At 45.0% G+C, this 19,723-nt stretch overlaps 1 protein-coding gene across 1 annotated transcript; it reads left to right on the forward strand.

Annotated features, from left to right (window-relative positions):
- Window positions 1-14,033: 14,033 nt before the first annotated feature.
- On the forward strand, window positions 14,034-18,854 carry LOC124694493 (probable serine/threonine-protein kinase At1g01540). The gene is made up of 8 exons (XM_047227479.1): window positions 14,034-14,279; window positions 15,388-16,115; window positions 16,686-16,790; window positions 16,871-16,993; window positions 17,791-17,961; window positions 18,041-18,170; window positions 18,262-18,471; window positions 18,558-18,854. Exons 1-8 carry the CDS (start codon window positions 14,034-14,036, stop codon window positions 18,660-18,662), a joined length of 1,818 nt encoding a protein of 605 aa, XP_047083435.1. The 3' UTR covers window positions 18,663-18,854.
- Window positions 18,855-19,723: the final 869 nt, after the last annotated feature.

The following is a 19,723-nucleotide window of genomic DNA, read 5'->3' on the forward strand; positions in this document are numbered from 1 at the left end:
CATGTAACACGACGGAACAATACTAACCCTAACACATCTATGATAACTACGTTGCTCGCCATCAACAAGGCTTCAGCACGAGCAACGCATAAACAACGAATAAACGTTACTTCCTAGATCGCAAGATGCGATCTAGGCAGCATGATGCTTACCCGGAAGAAACCCTCGAAACAAGGGGCTGGCGATGCGCCTAGATTGGTTTGTGATGAACGTGATTGTTGTTTATTTCAGAAACCCTAGATACATATTTATAGTCCGTAGACTTTCTAACGTGGGAATAATCCCAACCGTGCACGAGCCAAATTCTATCTACCCGACACGTATCCTACTATATTTACAGATACACGGGCAAAACTAGCCCAAACTTCGTATACAAGGCCGATTCATGTATTTCTTCCAGATATATTCTCCAAGCCCATCTTAATCGCGGCCCACCTCTGATCCGGTCAAATTCTGATGATAACAGAACCTGGGTTTGAACTTGGTCTCTGCTGTGAAGTGATTCCCGAGCAGAATCTCTTCTGTTTGTTCCTTGCCTACGCAACGAATATTGTCCGTTGCTTGGAAACTGAACTGACCATTGATAATTCAGAAAATAAAGTAGCGTGCTCCCTGATGCCATGACACTAGACTTTATGCTCCTTTAACCCTTAGCTATGACTTGGCTTTATTCCCATATATATATATTTTTTTTTGATAAAGGGAATATATTAATATCAAAAAGATACCAATTACACCCAGCCTCTGCAACAACGCACCACCCTAATGGCACTACGGATGCACACAGCCAAAAAAAGGAAAAGAAAACTAAGAAACAAAAGTCCCGCTACGATATCTCGGGCCTAACAACAGCAATACATCCACCGCCAAAACAACACCTGAAATACGGACTCTCCAAAAACGACGCCTCCAAGAAGGGAACAAGTGCTCTAACACCGTCGTCACCCGATCAACGATCTTAGGTTTTCACCCCGAAGATAGTCCCCGCTCTCAAAACAATGCCTCCAACAAGGTCCTTGCCAGTCACAACCGGTTAAGGTCGGACCTTGGGTTTTCACCCCGAAAGGTAGGACTCTGAACTTCACCGTGTTGTCGCCCCCACTTTCATACCGCTGCTCGTGAAGCCCGGAACACCAAGCAAGTCCCTCAACAGCGCGGAGACTTGAACCTCCCTTAGCTAGGCCTCCCTCCGGCCTTCATGAACTTCTCTTCTTCCGACTTTCATCATGGATCCATAGTCACTTGATGTCAACACGGAAAAAGAGCTTCGCGCCGCTCCCTCCAGAACCAATCGGTCGGAATAAAAGCATGGGTGCGCACGACCGAATACCACCGATCCAGGCAAACTCCGTGCAAAAAAGCACCGTTACATTCGCCGACGGAGCCTTCCGGAACTCAACACTCCGGCTAGATCACGAGTCCGGGCCTCCGGTAGGTCTTCCTCTTCACGCAAGAGAGACCCTAGGACCACCGCCTTTATTCAGGTCGGACCCCCACGTCGGCGACCATCCCGGGCTGGCCACTCCAACCCTCCACCGGCGACTCCGTCGCCGGCTTCCATGCATCTCCATCTCGCCGCCGGAACGCGGTGATAGATCGATAGATCCACCACCACCAACCGCAGGCCGACCCTCTCCGGCGAAGAAGAGGGCCACCTCCACCGTCGTACCCAAGGTTGCTGCCCCGGGCGACCTCGTGTCGCGGGTGAAGCCCGAGATCGCCTCCACTCACCGGCGAGAGGCGGGGGGAAAATGGCGCAGGCCATGGGCATGGCCGCCGCCCACCACCAGCCCCTGCCGGAGTGCTGCGGAGAGCCGACGGGAGGAGGGCGCAGGCAGGCCGCCGCCGCCCATCCCAACCGCGCCGGCAGATCCACCAGGGGAGAGCCGACGGGAGAAGGGGGCGCAGCCAGTGGCGAGGCTCTCGGTAGGGCGAGGTGTGGCGGCCGCCCTACCTTGATTCCAGACAAAAGTTCACGTATACGTATTCTTGCATTGGTGGTCCAGTCCATTTTTACTTGCAGCATACCTGAGCCATCTACCAAACAAGCCAGCCTCCCAGAGAGCAGCAATGACCCAGCCAGGCAAGGAGCACCACTAGCTTCTCGATTGTGAAAAGAAAGCTCAATAAAATTCTGGAGAAAACACAACGCAGCTGCCATTGCTTAGTGTTATTTCTCAACAAAATGTAAATATCGTCGGTAGCTAGCTAGCTTTGTTAGTCAAGTTTAAAAGATCATGTATCTATCCCAGGCTACCACGTGGGATCTCTTTTATTTGTTTCTCCAAATTTTTAGTTAGATATTTAATATCATGATATTTTTCACTCAATTTTTCTCCAAGTTTTAGGTTGTCAATAAATAAATAAAATTGTGTTTTCTTTTAATTGGACCGCCTAGCTATTTCTTTCCAGCTTCACCACTTGTATTTCTTCAATTTCCTCCACCTCCCGCCGATGTGCCTCCACCACTCCACCTTCTTCGGTGCCACTGACCCTTCAAGGTATTGTTATTATCAATGACGACAACAATAGTCAAAAGGGCCTTTTTAGATCCTCAAGATTCAGTCGCGCAATAAGATGACCGATGGATAGCTTAATAACTTAATGGTGTGCTACATCGAGCATGAGATATTCAAGTCTCAATCTTGGTAAAGTAAAGGATTTTTTTCAAAAAGTGTGTAAATGTGGTATTAATTAAAGTTTCACTATCGGTGTATTTCTAGGATCTATTTTCGTTGTACTAAGCGATTATAATTAGAATCATATTAAGTATTAATGTATCTACAATACCTCAATTTTCGACATTCAAGCTAAAAAAAATCCTTTGAAGTTCGCCCGACCTTAAATTGTGTTCGTCCTTCGCCACTGGGCGCAGCGCAGGCCGTCGCCGCCCATCCCATCCGCGCTTGACTGTTATCTCATACTACGATTGACCTTATGGGTGACTTGCAACTTTGGAAGAAGCACGGCAGCTTTGGTTTTGAATAGCGAGGAGAGAGCGCTGTGCTGGGGGGTGACGTTAGAAACGGAGAAAGCTTGCGCATGTACCTATGGTGTGGCAGGAGGCACTTTGCTGGTAAATTTCCGTCGTCTTTTCTTTTTGTCATGTGATGCGGCAGCAAGCAAGTAAGGCTGTTCCGCCTCTCCATGCGTACCCGGCTTTGGTTTCTCCCTTTGAATTCTCGGTTCGAATTAGTCTCGAAAAAAAGACCAGTTCTAACAAGTCAAGACGTGGTGAGATTGACCTTGAGAGTGTTCTTCAATATCTCCCGGCTAAGCATTTCCTAAGAAATATCTTGGCCTTTCTCTTACGGTCAAAAGGCTAAAAAGGTCCCACTTTCGATACCTTGAAGATAAATCAACAAAACGGCTTGCTCCATGGAATGGTAGATATTTTAACATCACAGGGAGGAAAGCGCTCGTCAATTCAGTGCTAACCTCCCAAACCATCATTCCTCTCACCGCCCTTGATGATCTGGTGGAACCTCTCCAAGCAATCCAAAATATCATTTGTGGCTTGTTTTTGGCGAGCAATGGAAAAGTCACCGTAAGAAAGTGCAAAGTCAATTGGACAGCGGTTTGCAAGCCAACTTCTTTGGGAGGCCTCGGTATCTTGAACATGGACAATTTTGGAAGGGCCCTTCGCCTTAGGTGACCGTGGTCTCAATGGATGGAACTGGAGAGGCCATCGGTGGATACGGAAAACCCTTGCGATAAAGATGACATGCACCTTTTCTACTCGTTGACAAACGTCCGTTGGCGATGGTAACAAAGCTAGATTTTGGGATGCCCGCTGGATGGCTGTTCTTAGGCCTAAGACTATAGCGCCATGCATCTCCACTCTCTCCAAGAAGAAGTCTTGGAACGTCGGTAAGGTCCTCTCCAGTGATGCCTGGGTCTCCCAAATTGACCAAGCTTTGGGCTTTCACCTCGCAAACCACCTTGACCATTGTCACTCTAGATTCCGTTACTTGGAAGCTTACCAACTCCGATCAATATTCTTTCTCCTCGGCCTACCATGCGCACTTTGTCGGGTCCATCCACACTCCTTTGAACGTAGTTGTGTGGAAAACTTGGTTGCCTCCAAAATGTAAGCATTTTTTTTTTGCTTGGCTCATTCTACAAAACCAAGTTCGGATGACAGACCGCCTTGAGAAAAGGGGGTGGCCAAACGGGGTGATTTGACCTCTTTGTCGATGTGAGGACGAATCGGCGAGCCACATTCTCTTTCGGTGCCTCGTATTTGGACAATGGTTAAAGATTGCCTTGGGCTTTCTCACTTGGACCCTCGGATAATTTGCTGCCGCGAGAGTAGACCTCTTGTATGTGGATGGCTTGTATTTAAACCTCTAAAATTCTTCTTATTATTCAATGAAATGAATTAAGACAAATCTTTTGCCGTTGTCTTTCAAGAAAGAAAGTCTTTTTTGATCTTTTCCCATGTTTCGTTTTCGACTGCAGAAATGTGGACTTGTGGTGCTTTTCTCCTTCCTGGCTCTGTTCCAGTGATGAGATGTAGGGAATTTCCGGTAGAAACAATACTGTGATTTGACAAGCTAGAGATCAACGAAAAAGGAATTCGTTATCACCTGCAGTCGTGCACGCACGGTCCACCTACAGCAAAGTGAAGTGACGGACCAACCGCGGCGAGCCGTTGGTGGGAGCGGCGTGCATGCTAGCCGAGCGCACCAGAGTGACGCGTCCGGGTGCCGACGTGCGTTGGTGGCGCACTGCTGTACATTATAGCATGCCGTCGGCGAAGGTGATCGAGTGAGTATTCGAGTCGAACACGGGAAGCGGTTGGTGGTCGCTTATCCGTGCGGCCGGCCGGGACAGACACGAAAGATTCTGCCGCTGCAACTAGCCGCCTCGCGCACCTGGAGACTAGTACCTGCACGTTAGGCATCGATTGGTACGATGTGTTAGCCTCACTGCTCACTCGATAGTACTCATTTCAGTGTCCGTATATCAACATAAGTTTGAGTCCGCTTATTTCCTAACAGAGGTTATATTTTCGTACGATATATTAAACGTACTACCTCTATCCATAAATACATGCCAAAAATTTATCTGAATTTGAATGTATCTAGACACGATTTAGTATATAGATACATCCGAATTTAAATAAATCGTTGGCATCTATTTATGGACGAAGGGAGTACCATTGTTCCTTATTTTCTTAATTTTTTTTTTAAATAAAAGGACAATAGCGAATAGGATACAAGATGCGAAATCTAACTTACAAGGTACATGCCTACCAAAAAGGCTAAACCTGAAAGCGCGAAACAACATGCACAACGATTACTAAGACTACTCTGAAAAAACTAGACGGGCTAGGCTGTCGAGCCGGAGCACGCACGAACCAACGAACATCTTCACCCCATTGAGACAACTTCACCGCCACGGGCAACACCACTAGTAGCCGACCACCACCATGAACCGGCCAACACCGCCGACACACCCACACGAGCGAATAGAACCCAACAAGGAAAACCGTGGGTGCAAAGCACGAAGCAAACTTTGCTGATAATAGCAACCAAAGAACCAACGCCATTCGAAGAAGCACCGCCGCTCCGCCACCCAACCATCGGAGAGCCACAGGCCGTGAACTCCAAGGCGGCATCTTCAAGTAAAGATCACGACGCAAGAGCGCCGCTACCACCTGATCCAAACATGTTGAGTTTTCACCCGGAGGCCATCGACAAACCGAGCGTAGCCACATCGAGAACTTCAAGAAGGGGACGACATCCACGAACGCTGCTGTCGTGGCCTAGAAGGGCAAGGATTTAACCCCGAAAAATGCACTCCACCATCCTCATAGGGCAATAGCCATCGCCTTAGCAACAACCGAACCGTCGTCACACCACACGGCTGGCCGAAACCATGTTGTCCACACGACCGAGGAACCCAGCTAGCACCCTCGCTCGCCAACAAGCAGGGCTCCCACCATCAAGGGCCGTCGTCCTAGAAGTCAAACTAAGCACACCGATGAACATGGGAGAAGAAGGGAGTCGGGAGACACCGCCACGAGGTCCCCGGAAACAGACAAGACGACAAGAGAGGGTTCGATGGACGATCTGCAGCCACCATGGCTGCCGTCGCCGTTGGATCTATGGCGGAGGCTGTTGGACTCGAAAAGGGGCACGCTCACAAGGAACAAATAAGCCCCGAGCTGGCAGAGCACTGGTCTCTCTTGCTAGAGGCCGCCAGTCGTCACCAGCACAGCGAATTTCTGTGGCGTGTGTGTTGGCTTGCGCTGAGAGTCTGCTTGACTGGATGTGCTTCTCACCTGCTATTGGGCGGCGGAAGGCATTTGGTTTTTTGGATGAAGCGGGTTGTTTGTCACCACTTCATTCCTCTGAACGTTTAGCGAGGTGGCTTCGAGTTTGATCTTTTGTATTGCTCTTATAAGATGTTATGAATAATCTAATAAAAAAACCGTCTACATCCCTTGGATACAGAAGCAGAGGTGATTTTTTCCCATTTCAAAAAGAAAAAAAAAACAACGGAAGACACAATGCCGCCCGGTCCCCGAAAACCGGCGAACCGACTAGAGAGGGTCCGATCAACAATCTGCAGCCCCCATGGCTGCCGCCGCCAGTGGATCTATGGCGGAGGTTGTTGGACTGGAAAAGGGGCACCGCTCACAAGGAACAAATAAGCCCCGAGCTGGCACAGCACTGGTCTCATCTTTGCTAGAGGCCGCCGGTCGCCACCAGCACAGCGAATTTCTTCCGCATCGTCCAAACCAACCGAAAAGCAGCGTTGCGAAAACAACAGCGCGAGACCAGATTTCGGAAGCCTCTACTCACATGCACGGGAGACGGATCGAAACGAACAACGGGTTCGACGACCTGTCTAATTGTCTATCAGCACACACCGTGACGCGCGCGCCGCCGAGCTGTCACCGCCGGGAAGCTATCATCAGCTGACAGCCCGAGCTAATCTTGGAACAACGCGTCGCCTAAACCCTGCGTCGCCAAAGTCCAGATCGACCTCACTCCGGCGAACTGGTGGGAGATACACATACATATCCAGCGATCCAGCCAGCAGGCAGGATTAATGGTTGATGTGCACGCTTGATTAGTCAGATATTCCAGGGTTCCCTAATTAAATTGTTCCGTGTACAAACCACCTCTACGTGTAAATGCATACAGATCTGATGTGACCCTCACAATCTTTTCTGGATCGATCATGCCCGTATCTAAATCTTGCAACCATATATATCTGTATATACAAGCAAATGAGGATTTATTAGTTTCTATATACCAGCCATAGTTTACATCCACACTTGACTTCGACCTATATAAACGTCAAATCAAGGGGTCGGTCCTCACTTCTCATCCAACCACGATACTTTTGATTTGCATGAACATATAATCACATGATGCAATTACTTGCGGAGATCGAACCTAACTAAATTTCTATTGAGTCCACCGCCACCGTATAAAATACATAGTACAATTAATTGAGGGCAACCTTATTAATTTCACATCCATATCTAACAACCATGGCGATCTTTGCTGGATCAATCATATCCATATCCACATCAATAACTATATCTATACGTGTAAATGCAGAATTCTTAGTTTCTATATCAGCCCGTATCTTCCAATCACACTTGACCTATAAATGTAATAATATGAGAAATGCAAGCAAAGAATGGCTACTAGTTGATTTGCATGCACCTAATAACAACATGCTACAACTACTTTAGATCGTGGATAAATCTTTACCTTACACAATTTCTACTCACCATGCTATATCTGTAAAGATATGTACAAATAAATTCGACAATCTTGACTGACATCTAGATCTACATATCTATATCTATATCATTACTTAGCATGAAATAAATGTAGTTGGTTAGTTCCTAGATCACCCAAATCCGTGGAAATATGTACAATTAAACCCCCAAATCTCATAATTTTCGACCCGATCACAACTACATATTATTTATATGTTCAGTTCCTACATCAACCAAATATATCTTGTATTCGTAAGTGATGTATAACAACAAGGCGGAGAGTAAAATTCTACCCTCACGGTTCCGGTCAATCAAAAAAGCATTTAGTACATTCGACAAGGTGTGGAAACATATTCGTCCACCTTTCTTCGATATTTTGAGCTTTCGACTCAGCTCGAGACATTTTGTCTACGATACCATATATCGAATTGTGTCTATCAAACTATTTCTCTCAGAATTTCAATCGATTTGGTGAAGGTGGATAGTTTGTTTTAAACTTAACCATCCACTATGTACAATTGATTTGACATATTGATATAGCACATTTCCATGATGCATTATGAGCTTGTCATGTTAACTAGATTTTGATGTGCGCCTTGGCGCACGACCCCGTAGAATTCGTACATATTTACACTTTGTATACAAATGATGGAAATGTGGTTTTATAAAACGAATTTGAAAGATGAAATTAGGATAAAACACATGGGATTTGACGACATACTTGAAAAGCCACCTATAGACGCTTTACGCTCAATTATTCCAGATAACATCCTCTGTCAAACATCCTCTGTCACACCGCAGCTGCTGGCACAGAGTTAGTCGATGCTTATTCCTCATATACCATCATTGCAAAATCACGAACGAAGTAGAAAACCTTATATACAATCGAAAAATAGAGCAGTATTTTGAGGCTCTCATTGGCTCGCCGTCTCGGTGAACAGATTGTAAAACGCTATATCAAGCATCTCTACAAATCAATGGTAATAAAACATAGATGGAAAAAAGCTATCCAATGGTTCCTTGCTTGACTAACAACTGCACCGAGACTTCTCCAACGGAACTATGTATATGACATGTAGATGGGGGGGATGTCACCACCACTTCAGCTTTGGTGGGTGTGTTGCTAATCGCCTGAGAAAGTAAATCATTCTATCAACATTATGTTAACCACATATGAAAGTCTACTACTCCATTAATAAAAGAATGTCTCAACCTCGTCAAAATTTAAATGTATCAAAGGGTACACCAAAATTTTAACAAAGTTGAGACATCTTTTAATGAATGGAGGGAGAATGTAATAGGTAAAGAACACGAGAGACAATTCTTGAGGGAGCGGCATGATTTAACCGAGGAATTTACAAATCTCTGTTTGTTGAATGCACATGCTACATACAAGAGGCAAAAACAGGAAATATATTACAACAGGTACACATATACGCAGTCATGGTATAATCAATGCACATAATCCAATTCAAATCAATCAAGATTAGTATGATAAAACAAGTAACCCGTATAATACAAATGACTCCGAAAAGAAATTCTTGTAATATAACAGAATGGTAAGTTATCGGGATTATTCGCACTAATACTCCGGTAAAACAAAGCGCAATCATTAAAATGATATTATACTGCATAGAAATGTAAGTTGAATCACCATTCTTGATGCTTCTCCGACAAACTTTTGGAAAATTGAGAAACAGTGAAAATATGATTATGTTTTAGTCCCTATATAGGTTATTTGAAGTGGTCCGTGATTGGAAGACCATTATTTATTTTTAGTTATACACGAGGCACTACATGTAATGATGCAAAAAAAGTTAATAGTGAGGAGGGGTACCTCCTCATCCATTTTCTTTGCATGCCGTGCAAGTGGCTTTGCCTCTTTGTATGTATCACTGGCGGTAAAGCGAGCCTTCGGCCACCACACGTGACGAAGAGAGACATCATGGAGGCAGAGGAGCTCGACGACGATAGGATGCACATGATCCCCGAAGCAAAAGACATATAAAGCACTTGTAGAGACTCGAGGCTGCAGGGTCACAATATTTTAAAACTTAATTAATCGGGTAAAACAGGAAACAACCAACAAAGACAATAGGTTTCTTTTTCTTTTTCGCATGTCCAACCATCAGAGCACAACATGGTATAAGACTTCTGAAAGAAAATTTCAGTAAAATCAGAAAGAGATGAAAAAAAGCTTTTCAGCTTGGGATTTAAGCCAACCATATAAAATACCGTTAGTTTATCCCTGACTTTTTAAAGGAAGAAAAATGTGTTGGCTTGTAGAACCATAATTTCATTTGAAAGAGAAGAAAACAATATTTCCATACCACATAAGAGACTAACTTTCGAAGGAGCGGGTAGAACCATAATTTCATTTGAAAGAGAAGAAAACAATATTTCCATACCACATATTTCCTTGGCGCACGACCCCGTAAAAATCGCACAAATTTACATTTTAAATAACAACGATATAAATAAGGTGTAAAAAGATAATATATTTCTCAAGTTTTACACAACAAAATTCAGTGGAATGAAATTAGGATAAAGCACGCGAAATCACAAGCAGTGTAGCAAACGCTTATATAAAAATGCTGGACCAGAATGTTTAACTATTAGATATTATCACCTAGTGAATATATACATACATGATTGATGCCGGTATGCTATACAACTATGCCTTTAGGACAAAACTTCATATTTCAACATCCTAGAAGCCAATATCAAATGCTCACAGTTTCATAAATACTTTGGGGGTGAACTACAAATTCATATCGTAGTGTCTTCATCTGGTTAAGGAGGACCAAAACAATCTTAGATAGCCAATATCAGAGCTATTGGTCTACATGCAATATTTTTGTTGAGAATAATTACAGAAAGCATGAATTTTCTGGTAAGATTATAGAAAGCTCAAAGATTTACTTTCTGATCCACAGAAGCCTACTTCTGAACCAATACATCCAAGAACAAATGAAGGCAAACAAACTAAATTGGTACTAACCTTGTAGACTAATAAACCAAACAGAGAGAATATGTAGAGGTAAATTTGGGACTTTCCAATCTGGCCTAGCACAACAGTTTCTTCAGAAACAAAATAATTGGTAGCTGCAAATAAACAACAGTGGAAAACTTAGAGAAGGCAAATATTAATTATACCTTAGTAAGATTATGGTTAGATCATCGATGTAATTTATAAGCTAAAATCTAAGTTGGTAGCTAATGTCCCTATTGAGCAAAACTAACATATTCCAACCAAGATATTACAAAAGGAACTCCATAGTATTTATACAAATAAAACACATAATTACTAAGATTTCGAGCAAATACTACCGAGAATACTCGCACTTCGGAGCCAGCCATCCAAACAATCAAGGCACAAAAACTTGAACATAAGAAGGAACAGAAAATCTAATCTCCGAGCAGAGAGTGGATCCTAAAAAAAAGAATCATACAAAATGTTAGCTAGTTATACACATACCTAAAATGCAAGAGAATTAGTGGATAAGGTCAACCATCTAAATTCCCCTGGCACCTGAAATAATAATGAAAAAGGGACGCGAAACTTGATGCATTGAACAAAAACAAAGCCTGGAAATCTTTATGTGCCCTTACTGATTCTGGTGTAATGAAAATTGCGATGCTATGTACGACCCCGTATACCAAGTCGAGATTACATGTCATATCAGCTTTGCTATGAACTAAAACATGCCAGGTCTGACAAACACACTTCAGGACCCCATTTAATTGATTCATAGGGATTAAAAATGCACACCTGTGGTTTCTTGCGCTGTGCGAGAGCATATAATTACAGTCTGTATCTTCTTCCCATCAGGACCCGCTTTATATTCCAGAGCAATATATATATATCAAAGAGTTATCTTTTGACATTTAGTGAAAACCTCTTTTCCCATTTGCATTAACTACATGTGCAGGTCTAACAGCTGAAATAGGAATATGTATCAGACACATGATAGTTATGCCCATTTAAACGAAACTAAATAATAAAGCATTTTTTGTAATTAATGACATGTCTAAGCAGTAAGGTCTGTTGGACTAAATCCTAGCGGATGTGGCACTCGGTAACCTCCCACCACGTCCCAGCTGAACAGGGCCTGCACTCTAGTTGTACATGGCCACGGCGCTCTCCCATTGATGCCACTATGTCTTCCCGGTGCTGGTGAAGCGGTAGGGCGAAGCGGTAGAGCAAAGTACGCTCTCCCCATGCCGTCACTGATGCCACTGCATCCTCCCTAGCGTTTGTATATTGACCTACAAAGCATAGGATAATTAATAAATAACTCAAAACTAATTTAACTTTTAAGCAGTTCCTCACTAATTTGTATATTGACCTAAAAAGCAAAGCATCTGCAAATGCAGCTAAATATCAGAAAAAACAAATTAATTAGTAGGCCACCAACCTTAAACATTACAAAACAAAATTACTTGTGAAGCAATAAGAGGGAAGAAAATATTGGGCAATAAGAGGCAATACTTGAAGTGTCATTATTATAGCTTGTAAATTAAAAGGGACAAATAATCCATGTCTAATCCAATAAAGCATCAGGAGAAAATAGAATGGACGTAAAATAGAACCTAGCAACCCAAGGTGAGTTGTTTTGGCGTCCATCCTAAAACTGGAAGATTTAGTAGAAGATAAATTAGCTAAACTGGGATCACCATAAGGAAAGACATCTAAAACATCTACCTTGTGCAGATAAACGCAGCAATAGTAAATGATACAAATAAGCAAGTTTAAATAGTTTGATTGCAGTAGCACCACATGCTACTCTCCGGTGGATACAATATTAGTAAGTGTGATCAGCTAAAGAGAAACACCAGGTGCCAACATTGTAAATGTCAATATGGTTGGATGAGCACAATTTAACCTGAGCACACAATGTTTGACGTCAACACTAAGTTTTGATCCGAATCAACACTAACCTCTGCTCTTGCAATTATATGCTCCCCATAAGAAACATTTAATGGTTATCCATCAAGATGTTGGAAGCACAAAATTATATAGGTTCATTATTTATAACATGATTATAGCACAAAGCATGTATATTGACCTACAGAGCATAGACCAAAAAAATAAGTAACTCGAAGCTAATTCAACTTTTATGCAATTGCTAACTCGAGCCAAATCCTAACAAAAATTCAGTAGCACATGCTCCCTATGCAGAGAAGGAAAGTCATCTAAAACATCTACCTTGCATAGATAAACATAAATCGGAACCAAACAATCGATTAGCTAGCAGGAGAATAGCAAATGATACACATCTGAACCAAAGCATCCTGTTGTGGAGACTACTACAGAATAAAGTAGCTATATTTCCTGATCTGTGACATCCAAAGTAAGCTCGGAAGAAATTCAAAAGCATAATAGGGCTCTAGGGATTGAAAGGAGACACATAAGTATCAGTGCAAATATTTACAATATAGTGGGCTGCAGCTGAGAAGAAACAACCAGATATATTGATCTCCTAATAAATATCTTTGGTCAAGCTGAAATATTATTTTTGTCGAAGGTTTTCCTAGAGAAAAACAATAAGAACCTAGATGTAAAATTATACTAAATGCACAAAAATTTACAAACCAATGTGTGGCCAGAGAGTGTACCGAAGATCAAATCTCCATTGCCCATTAATGAAACAAGCTTAGGTACCTCTGAAACAACATATTCCTGTATGGCTATGAAGGCCGGCTGGGAATAATATTTAGTCTTTGTTGCACTTTGATGGAAACTGGTGTGTAATAAACACAAAAACCTGCATGAATAAGTTGTCACACATGTTTATAAAGGACAAAGCTGCACCACCCGATTGTCAGACATGACCATAAGACCAAATCACATGAGAGAGCAAACAATGATTAATATTTTAATACGAGTAAAATGTACTGAAACCATACCAAATGTATTTTCTTGGTTCATTTCTGCCAACGGCAACACATAATTGATGTTTCTGCACAAATCTAAAATAGAAATATTATCTAGAAATAACACTGACACGCCTTGCATCATCTGATATATACACAAGAGATGAATCATTTCCACTTAAAATAAAAAATACATGGCTTCTCTTCTGCCATCCTATTTGGTACAACTGTACAGAAGATTGAAGCACCCAGCAACAAAAAAACATGTACAGTTGGATACAAGTATATAAGCTCATATGAAATCTCTCTCCTTAACATGATCGTACCTTAATTGCAAGATTGCAAATGGGAGGATGGAGGAGGCCACATCCCTTTGCGAGAGGCAAATCAGATCAAGCAATAAAATTTGATGGGGAGGAGGTGGGAGAGGAAACCCTCCAACATCGCCCGAGGCGTGCTCGCCGCCGTCGTCCGAGCGTGCTCGCCGCCGCCGTCGTTGCCGCATCACCCGGGCGCGCGCTTGCCGCCGCCGTCTCCGGTCGCGCGCTCGCCGTCGCCAAGGCTCGCCTTCGCCGCCGCGATCGGCTGCCGTCGCCCGAGCACACGCTCGCCGCCCCCGTCGCCGGGCGCGCGCTCGCCGTCGCCGTCGCCGAGAGTGCCTTCGCGCGCTGCAGTCGCCGTCGTCGCCCGAGCGCACGCTCGCCGCCGCGGCGGCGGCCGGCGACGAGAGCGGAGAAGGGCGGGGCGCGAGGTGGGGCGGAGCGGCGAGAGCGCGAGCGCGAGGCGGAGGTGGGGCGAGGCAGCGGCGGGCGGCGGCTAGGGTTTTTTTGCCCCGGGGCTCGCTTTATACCGGCCCGCGCCGAAATACCTAAAATACCCTCGCGGGTTGAGATCCACTGCCGGATGCCACTGCGCACCGACGGAGATCCCAGCCGCGAGTGGGTCGACTTGTGGGGCCGGCAAAGGTGGGGTCCAAATGCAGCCGGAGGCGGGTAACAACTGGCCATTGTATGGGGATAGCTAGTGAGAGGAGGGCCAACATCCAACGGACCAGATAAACCAGATGAGAAGATCCGACGGTCAAGAATCTTAAATCGCTGTGAGAGCCCCATGGGGGTGCAGCAATTATACCTTTAGATTGGTGTTCATTTTAGTCTCGACAAACTCGATCAACTCTTAGCGCCCAATTTAACGCCTTTTGGGCATATATGGCACCAACCCACCAACCAACAGAAACCCTAAATTTTTTTTTTGAGCAAACAGAAACCCTATTTTTCAACTAAAGATCAACACCACTATATGATCCAACTTGTGATAAAAAGCACACTCTTGATTCGCAAAGCAAAAGACGCTAACAACTAGGCAAAACGAAATAGTGGAAAAGTACATTGCATGAGAGCACTATCCTCAACAAAAGCAAGATTACATATAAACCAGCAAATCTGTAAAATTTTCATGGCGCCCACACATAAATAAAGATCAAGCCACAAAACCATATCCGATTACCTCACTGCAGCTGGGCCCACTTTTCAGTCGGCCCCTCGTGTGATGCAAAACCAGTAACGGCACAACCCCACACATCAAAACAAATCGCCAACGCCACTCGTGAAAAGCTACACACAAGTCTCCCCAGTTCCAATCTGCGTATGTAATCGGCCGACGAAAATCTGGACTCGCAAGCGACCCTGTTCCATCATCAGCATACAGCCGTGGCGATGGCGGCGGCGGCAGGGAGGCGGCTGCTGCTGCAGGCGGCGGGGGAGGCGCCGCCGCGGCCGCAGCACCTGACGCGGCACCAGCAGTCGGCGCCGCCGCAGCAGCCGGCGTGGAGCCCGGGCGCCCTCAACGTGTGGCTGTCGCAGCACACGCCCATCTTCGGCCTCCGCCTCTGGGTGCTCATGGGCATCGCCGTCGGCGCCGCCTTCGTGCTCGTGCTGCTCCTCCTCCTCCTCTGCCTCTCCCGCCGCCGCCGCCGCCGCGACGGCCTCCTCGGCCCGAATCTCTACCCCGCCGCCGACACCAAGGTCCTCAAGCAGCACCTGCAGCAGCCGGCCACGCCGGCCAAGGACATCCAGGAGATCGTCCGTCACCAGCAGCAGCAGATGTCGGCGGCGCCGCCTCCTCCCGCGGCGCAGATGGCCAAGGCGGAGCCGCAGACTCCGCCGCCGCCGACGTTCCAGCAGCAGAGGGCGCAGCTGCCGGCGATGCCCACGGGATCCAAGCGCTCGACGGCGGCCAGCGGCTTGTCGGCCACGACCAGCGGAGGGAGTGAGCGGGACCTGGCCACGCCGAGGAGCGCCGGGAGCGGCTCCATGGGGCCGGAGGTGTCGCACCTCGGGTGGGGCCACTGGTTCACGCTCCGGGAGCTCGAGGAGGCCACCGGCGGCCTCACCGAGGAGAATGTGATCGGGGAGGGGGGCTACGGGATTGTCTACAGGGGCACGCTGCAGGATTCCACCATCATCGCCGTCAAGAATCTGCTCAATAACAGGTAATCTTTGTGTTCCTTTTCGCGAAAGCTGCTGCTTCTTTTTTCTCCTTCGAGCTGCTCCATTTGAATTCAACAAAAATCTCCCGTACGTGTTGAAGCTTTTAGTTTTACTTAACAAGTTAAGCCGATTTCAATTGTTGAATTTGAAATGGGGAAAGGATCCATTATTGCAGTGGTTCGATTTTCTGCGATTTGGTTTGTTCATCCATTTGCCAGAGCGAATCCCTCTTGTTGCGTGATTTGATATAGGAGTGAATTCACTTTAACTATACATTTCCAGTTGGAGACCGAGGCATCCTCTGGCATGATTTTCTTTTTCATGAATTGGTGTTTGCCGATGAACTGTTTGATTGTGGGGCTCAATAAAATTTCAAATTGTTGCCATCATTCACTCTCGTTCTGTGCGCCCTTCTGTATTCGATTCATCTCGATTACTGCAAAGATATATTTTTTAATTTCTGCACAGACTTCTAGGTCTGGATTGCTGTTTCATCTCTCACCCCATCATAATTATCCTAATCTCTCACCCCATCATAAGTCTTTATTTATTTTCTCCCCCCTTTTTACCAGGGGCCAGGCCGAGAAGGAGTTCAAGGTGGAGGTCGAAGCGATCGGCCGTGTTCGCCACAAGAACCTGGTTAGGTTGCTGGGCTACTGCGTAGAGGGCGCTTACAGGTGCAATGCCCTGCAATCTCTTCCCCACTTTCTGCATTCATTTCCAGAATACTCTTCTCAAATTTGTTGTGGTTGGACAGGATGCTTGTCTACGAGTATGTTGACAATGGTAATCTTGATCAGTGGCTTCACGGCGATGTTGGTGAAGTGAGCCCACTGACCTGGGATATGAGGATGAACATAGTTATTGGAACTGCTAAAGGGTAATGCTTCTTTTTCTGTCACCCTTGTGAGTGGTTTGCTTATTGCTATTTCTTGGACTATAACCTTCCATCATTTTAAGCTTAAGCAACTGTTGACTAGAACTAACTAGACTGTGAGAAAAGCCAAATATGGGCAATCATCTTAGACGACATAAGTGCTAGCTGGCATGTTTAGGTGTGTTCTGTTACAAGACATGCGTCTTGGTTGGGATAATTGAGCCGGGTTCTGGTGTCCCAAGGAATTCAGGTGCTTCGCTCAGAAGTTTGTTAGGTCCTATTTCTTGACATGCACATATTCCTTTCTGAGAGGTTAGAGAAAGAGACAATTGATTGTAACCTATATTTCTCAGTTATGTGTGTACAAATTATGGGATTTCTCATTTTGTACATCGTGGGACATAGCTGCTTTTGGAAATAATTCGAAACTTCACATCCATATAAATGGGACAGTAAAGGTGTTTAATTCTCAGACACAGGCATGTGCTTATCTTTCATGCCTCCTTCCCTTTGCTTTCCTGCTGCCATCTTTATTTTAGTCATAGCACAAAGCCTGAGATTCCTTGTGGTTGGTTCTCTCTCTTTAGAAATGTAATATACAATTCCTCAATAATACTTTAGCTTGCGTATGTTTTTAGGATAGAACATTGCGATTCGGTTTAATAGTCAAAGTCTGAACTCAAGCATCATGTGCATTAGCAAACACTCTAGCAATGGTTCGCTGAAGCAGTCTCAACAGCTCTCTTCAAAGATGTATGTGATAGTAAAACTCCTCACCTCTGACACTCGACTTTGCCCAGGCTGGCCTATCTTCACGAGGGGCTGGAACCGAAGGTTGTTCACCGCGACGTCAAATCTAGCAATATTCTCCTTGACCAGCAATGGAATGCTAAAGTATCAGATTTTGGGCTTGCAAAGCTATTGTGCTCGGAGGAAAGCTATGTCACTACCCGTGTTATGGGAACCTTCGGGTTAGTGTTCTTCTAATGCTCAATGTTGTATGTTAATGTTGATCTTGTCATGACCGAACCCCTCTTGTTTATGTTGCAGCTATGTGGCACCTGAGTACGCCAGCACTGGAATGCTAACTGAGAGAAGCGATGTTTATAGCTTTGGTGTCCTTTTAATGGAGATTATCACTGGTAGATCTCCTGTAGATTACACTAGGGCATCTGCAGAGGTTAGCTTAATTATCCTGTTTTTAGTACACTCGTTTCTGTGGAGGTCCGATGAAGCTAAATTCTTCCATGGAAAATGCGTCTTTTGTCCAGGTGAACTTGGTTGAATGGCTAAAGAACATGGTGTCTGAAAGGAAAGCAGAGGAAGTCGTTGACCCCAAGATGCCCGCGAAGCCCTCCCCGAAAGCACTGAAGCGGGCGCTTCTAGTCGCTCTTCGGTGTGTCGACCCTGATGGCCATAAGAGGCCTAAAATGGGGCATGTAATCCACATGCTCGAGATGGAAGACCTCAACTTCCGGGATGTATGTCCTACTTAACAATTCTGCTGACCTTCTCTCAGTTCTTTTAACACCACTACTCACATTATCAATTGCGATGAAAATTGCAGGATAGGAAGCCCAGAAGGGATGCTCCTCCTCCGACATCGGACAGATCCGCCTCAAGGGAGGATGGGAGCTCGAGCAAGCGCGAGAACCAACGGTACAGACGATGAAATGCCGACGACGATGCTAAACCGGAACTTGGGTTTGTGTGGATTGTTGCTAGATATGTACGATATTAACCAATGGTCGTTACATTCTTTTTTGGCACCTCGTTGGGATCTGTTAACCAACTCTCTCCATGCTCTTGATTGTATTATATGCGAGCATCATTCTATGACAGATGATAGTTGAGCCACACACAAGTTTATGCTGGTGTTCTGACTTCTTACTAACATGCCATGCCCCCAGCTGACACTAACAGTTTTAATGCAAGTAGTGATGTTTTGTTTTTGGCTCCTCTGCTGATCTACCTCATACTGACTGTACCTGTCCAAATCCTGATTCCTGGCTTTGGAAGAACTCTGATGCCTTGCTGTTGGAGCTTGCCGCTCCTTGCACATGAGGTCACATGGCAATTGCACCACACTTTCACCCTTTTTTTTCCCAACAAGATTCTGATCAAGCCTTTGTTTTATCATCACCATTAGTTGGCTGGATGCTTTTTGTCCACTATACCGCATCTAGCGACTCGGTAAAATAGCATCTTGTCTCTGCCCTGATCTGCTGTGTTCTTCATTACTCTGAAATCTTTGTGAAATTCCTAGTTTAGTTTTTCATCCAGCTGTTGCCAGAACCTTTTCTGTCAGCAGTTATTTACGGGCCACGAACTTGTTGCTTTGTAGTGGCAGCAGACCGTGGAAGAATGGTGACTGAGGATCTCGTGTTTGATTAGACTTGATCCCTGACAGAGATGATTAGTTTGCAGCCTATGATGATAAGGTCACGTGACCTGTACAGTCGCCTTCGATTGCCTTGTGCAGTGGCTTATGATTTCTGGGGTACTCCAGCATGTCATAAACTGTGTTTGACCATACAGAGTAGCAATGCAGTACCCCGAAAATTGCCAGGAGAACATGGGTCTAGGTGGACCAAGTTAGGAAAAATCAAAAATGGTATTTTTTCTGATCTATATTACTTGATGCTAAAATTGATGTATCTACAAGTAAAATGTGTTTAGATACATCTATATTACAATTAAGTAATACGGAACGGAGGGAGTATTTCAAAGTTT

The sequence above is a fragment of the Lolium rigidum genome, chromosome 3 (genome assembly GCF_022539505.1).
Source record: "Lolium rigidum isolate FL_2022 chromosome 3, APGP_CSIRO_Lrig_0.1, whole genome shotgun sequence".
NCBI lineage: Eukaryota > Viridiplantae > Streptophyta > Magnoliopsida > Poales > Poaceae > Lolium > Lolium rigidum.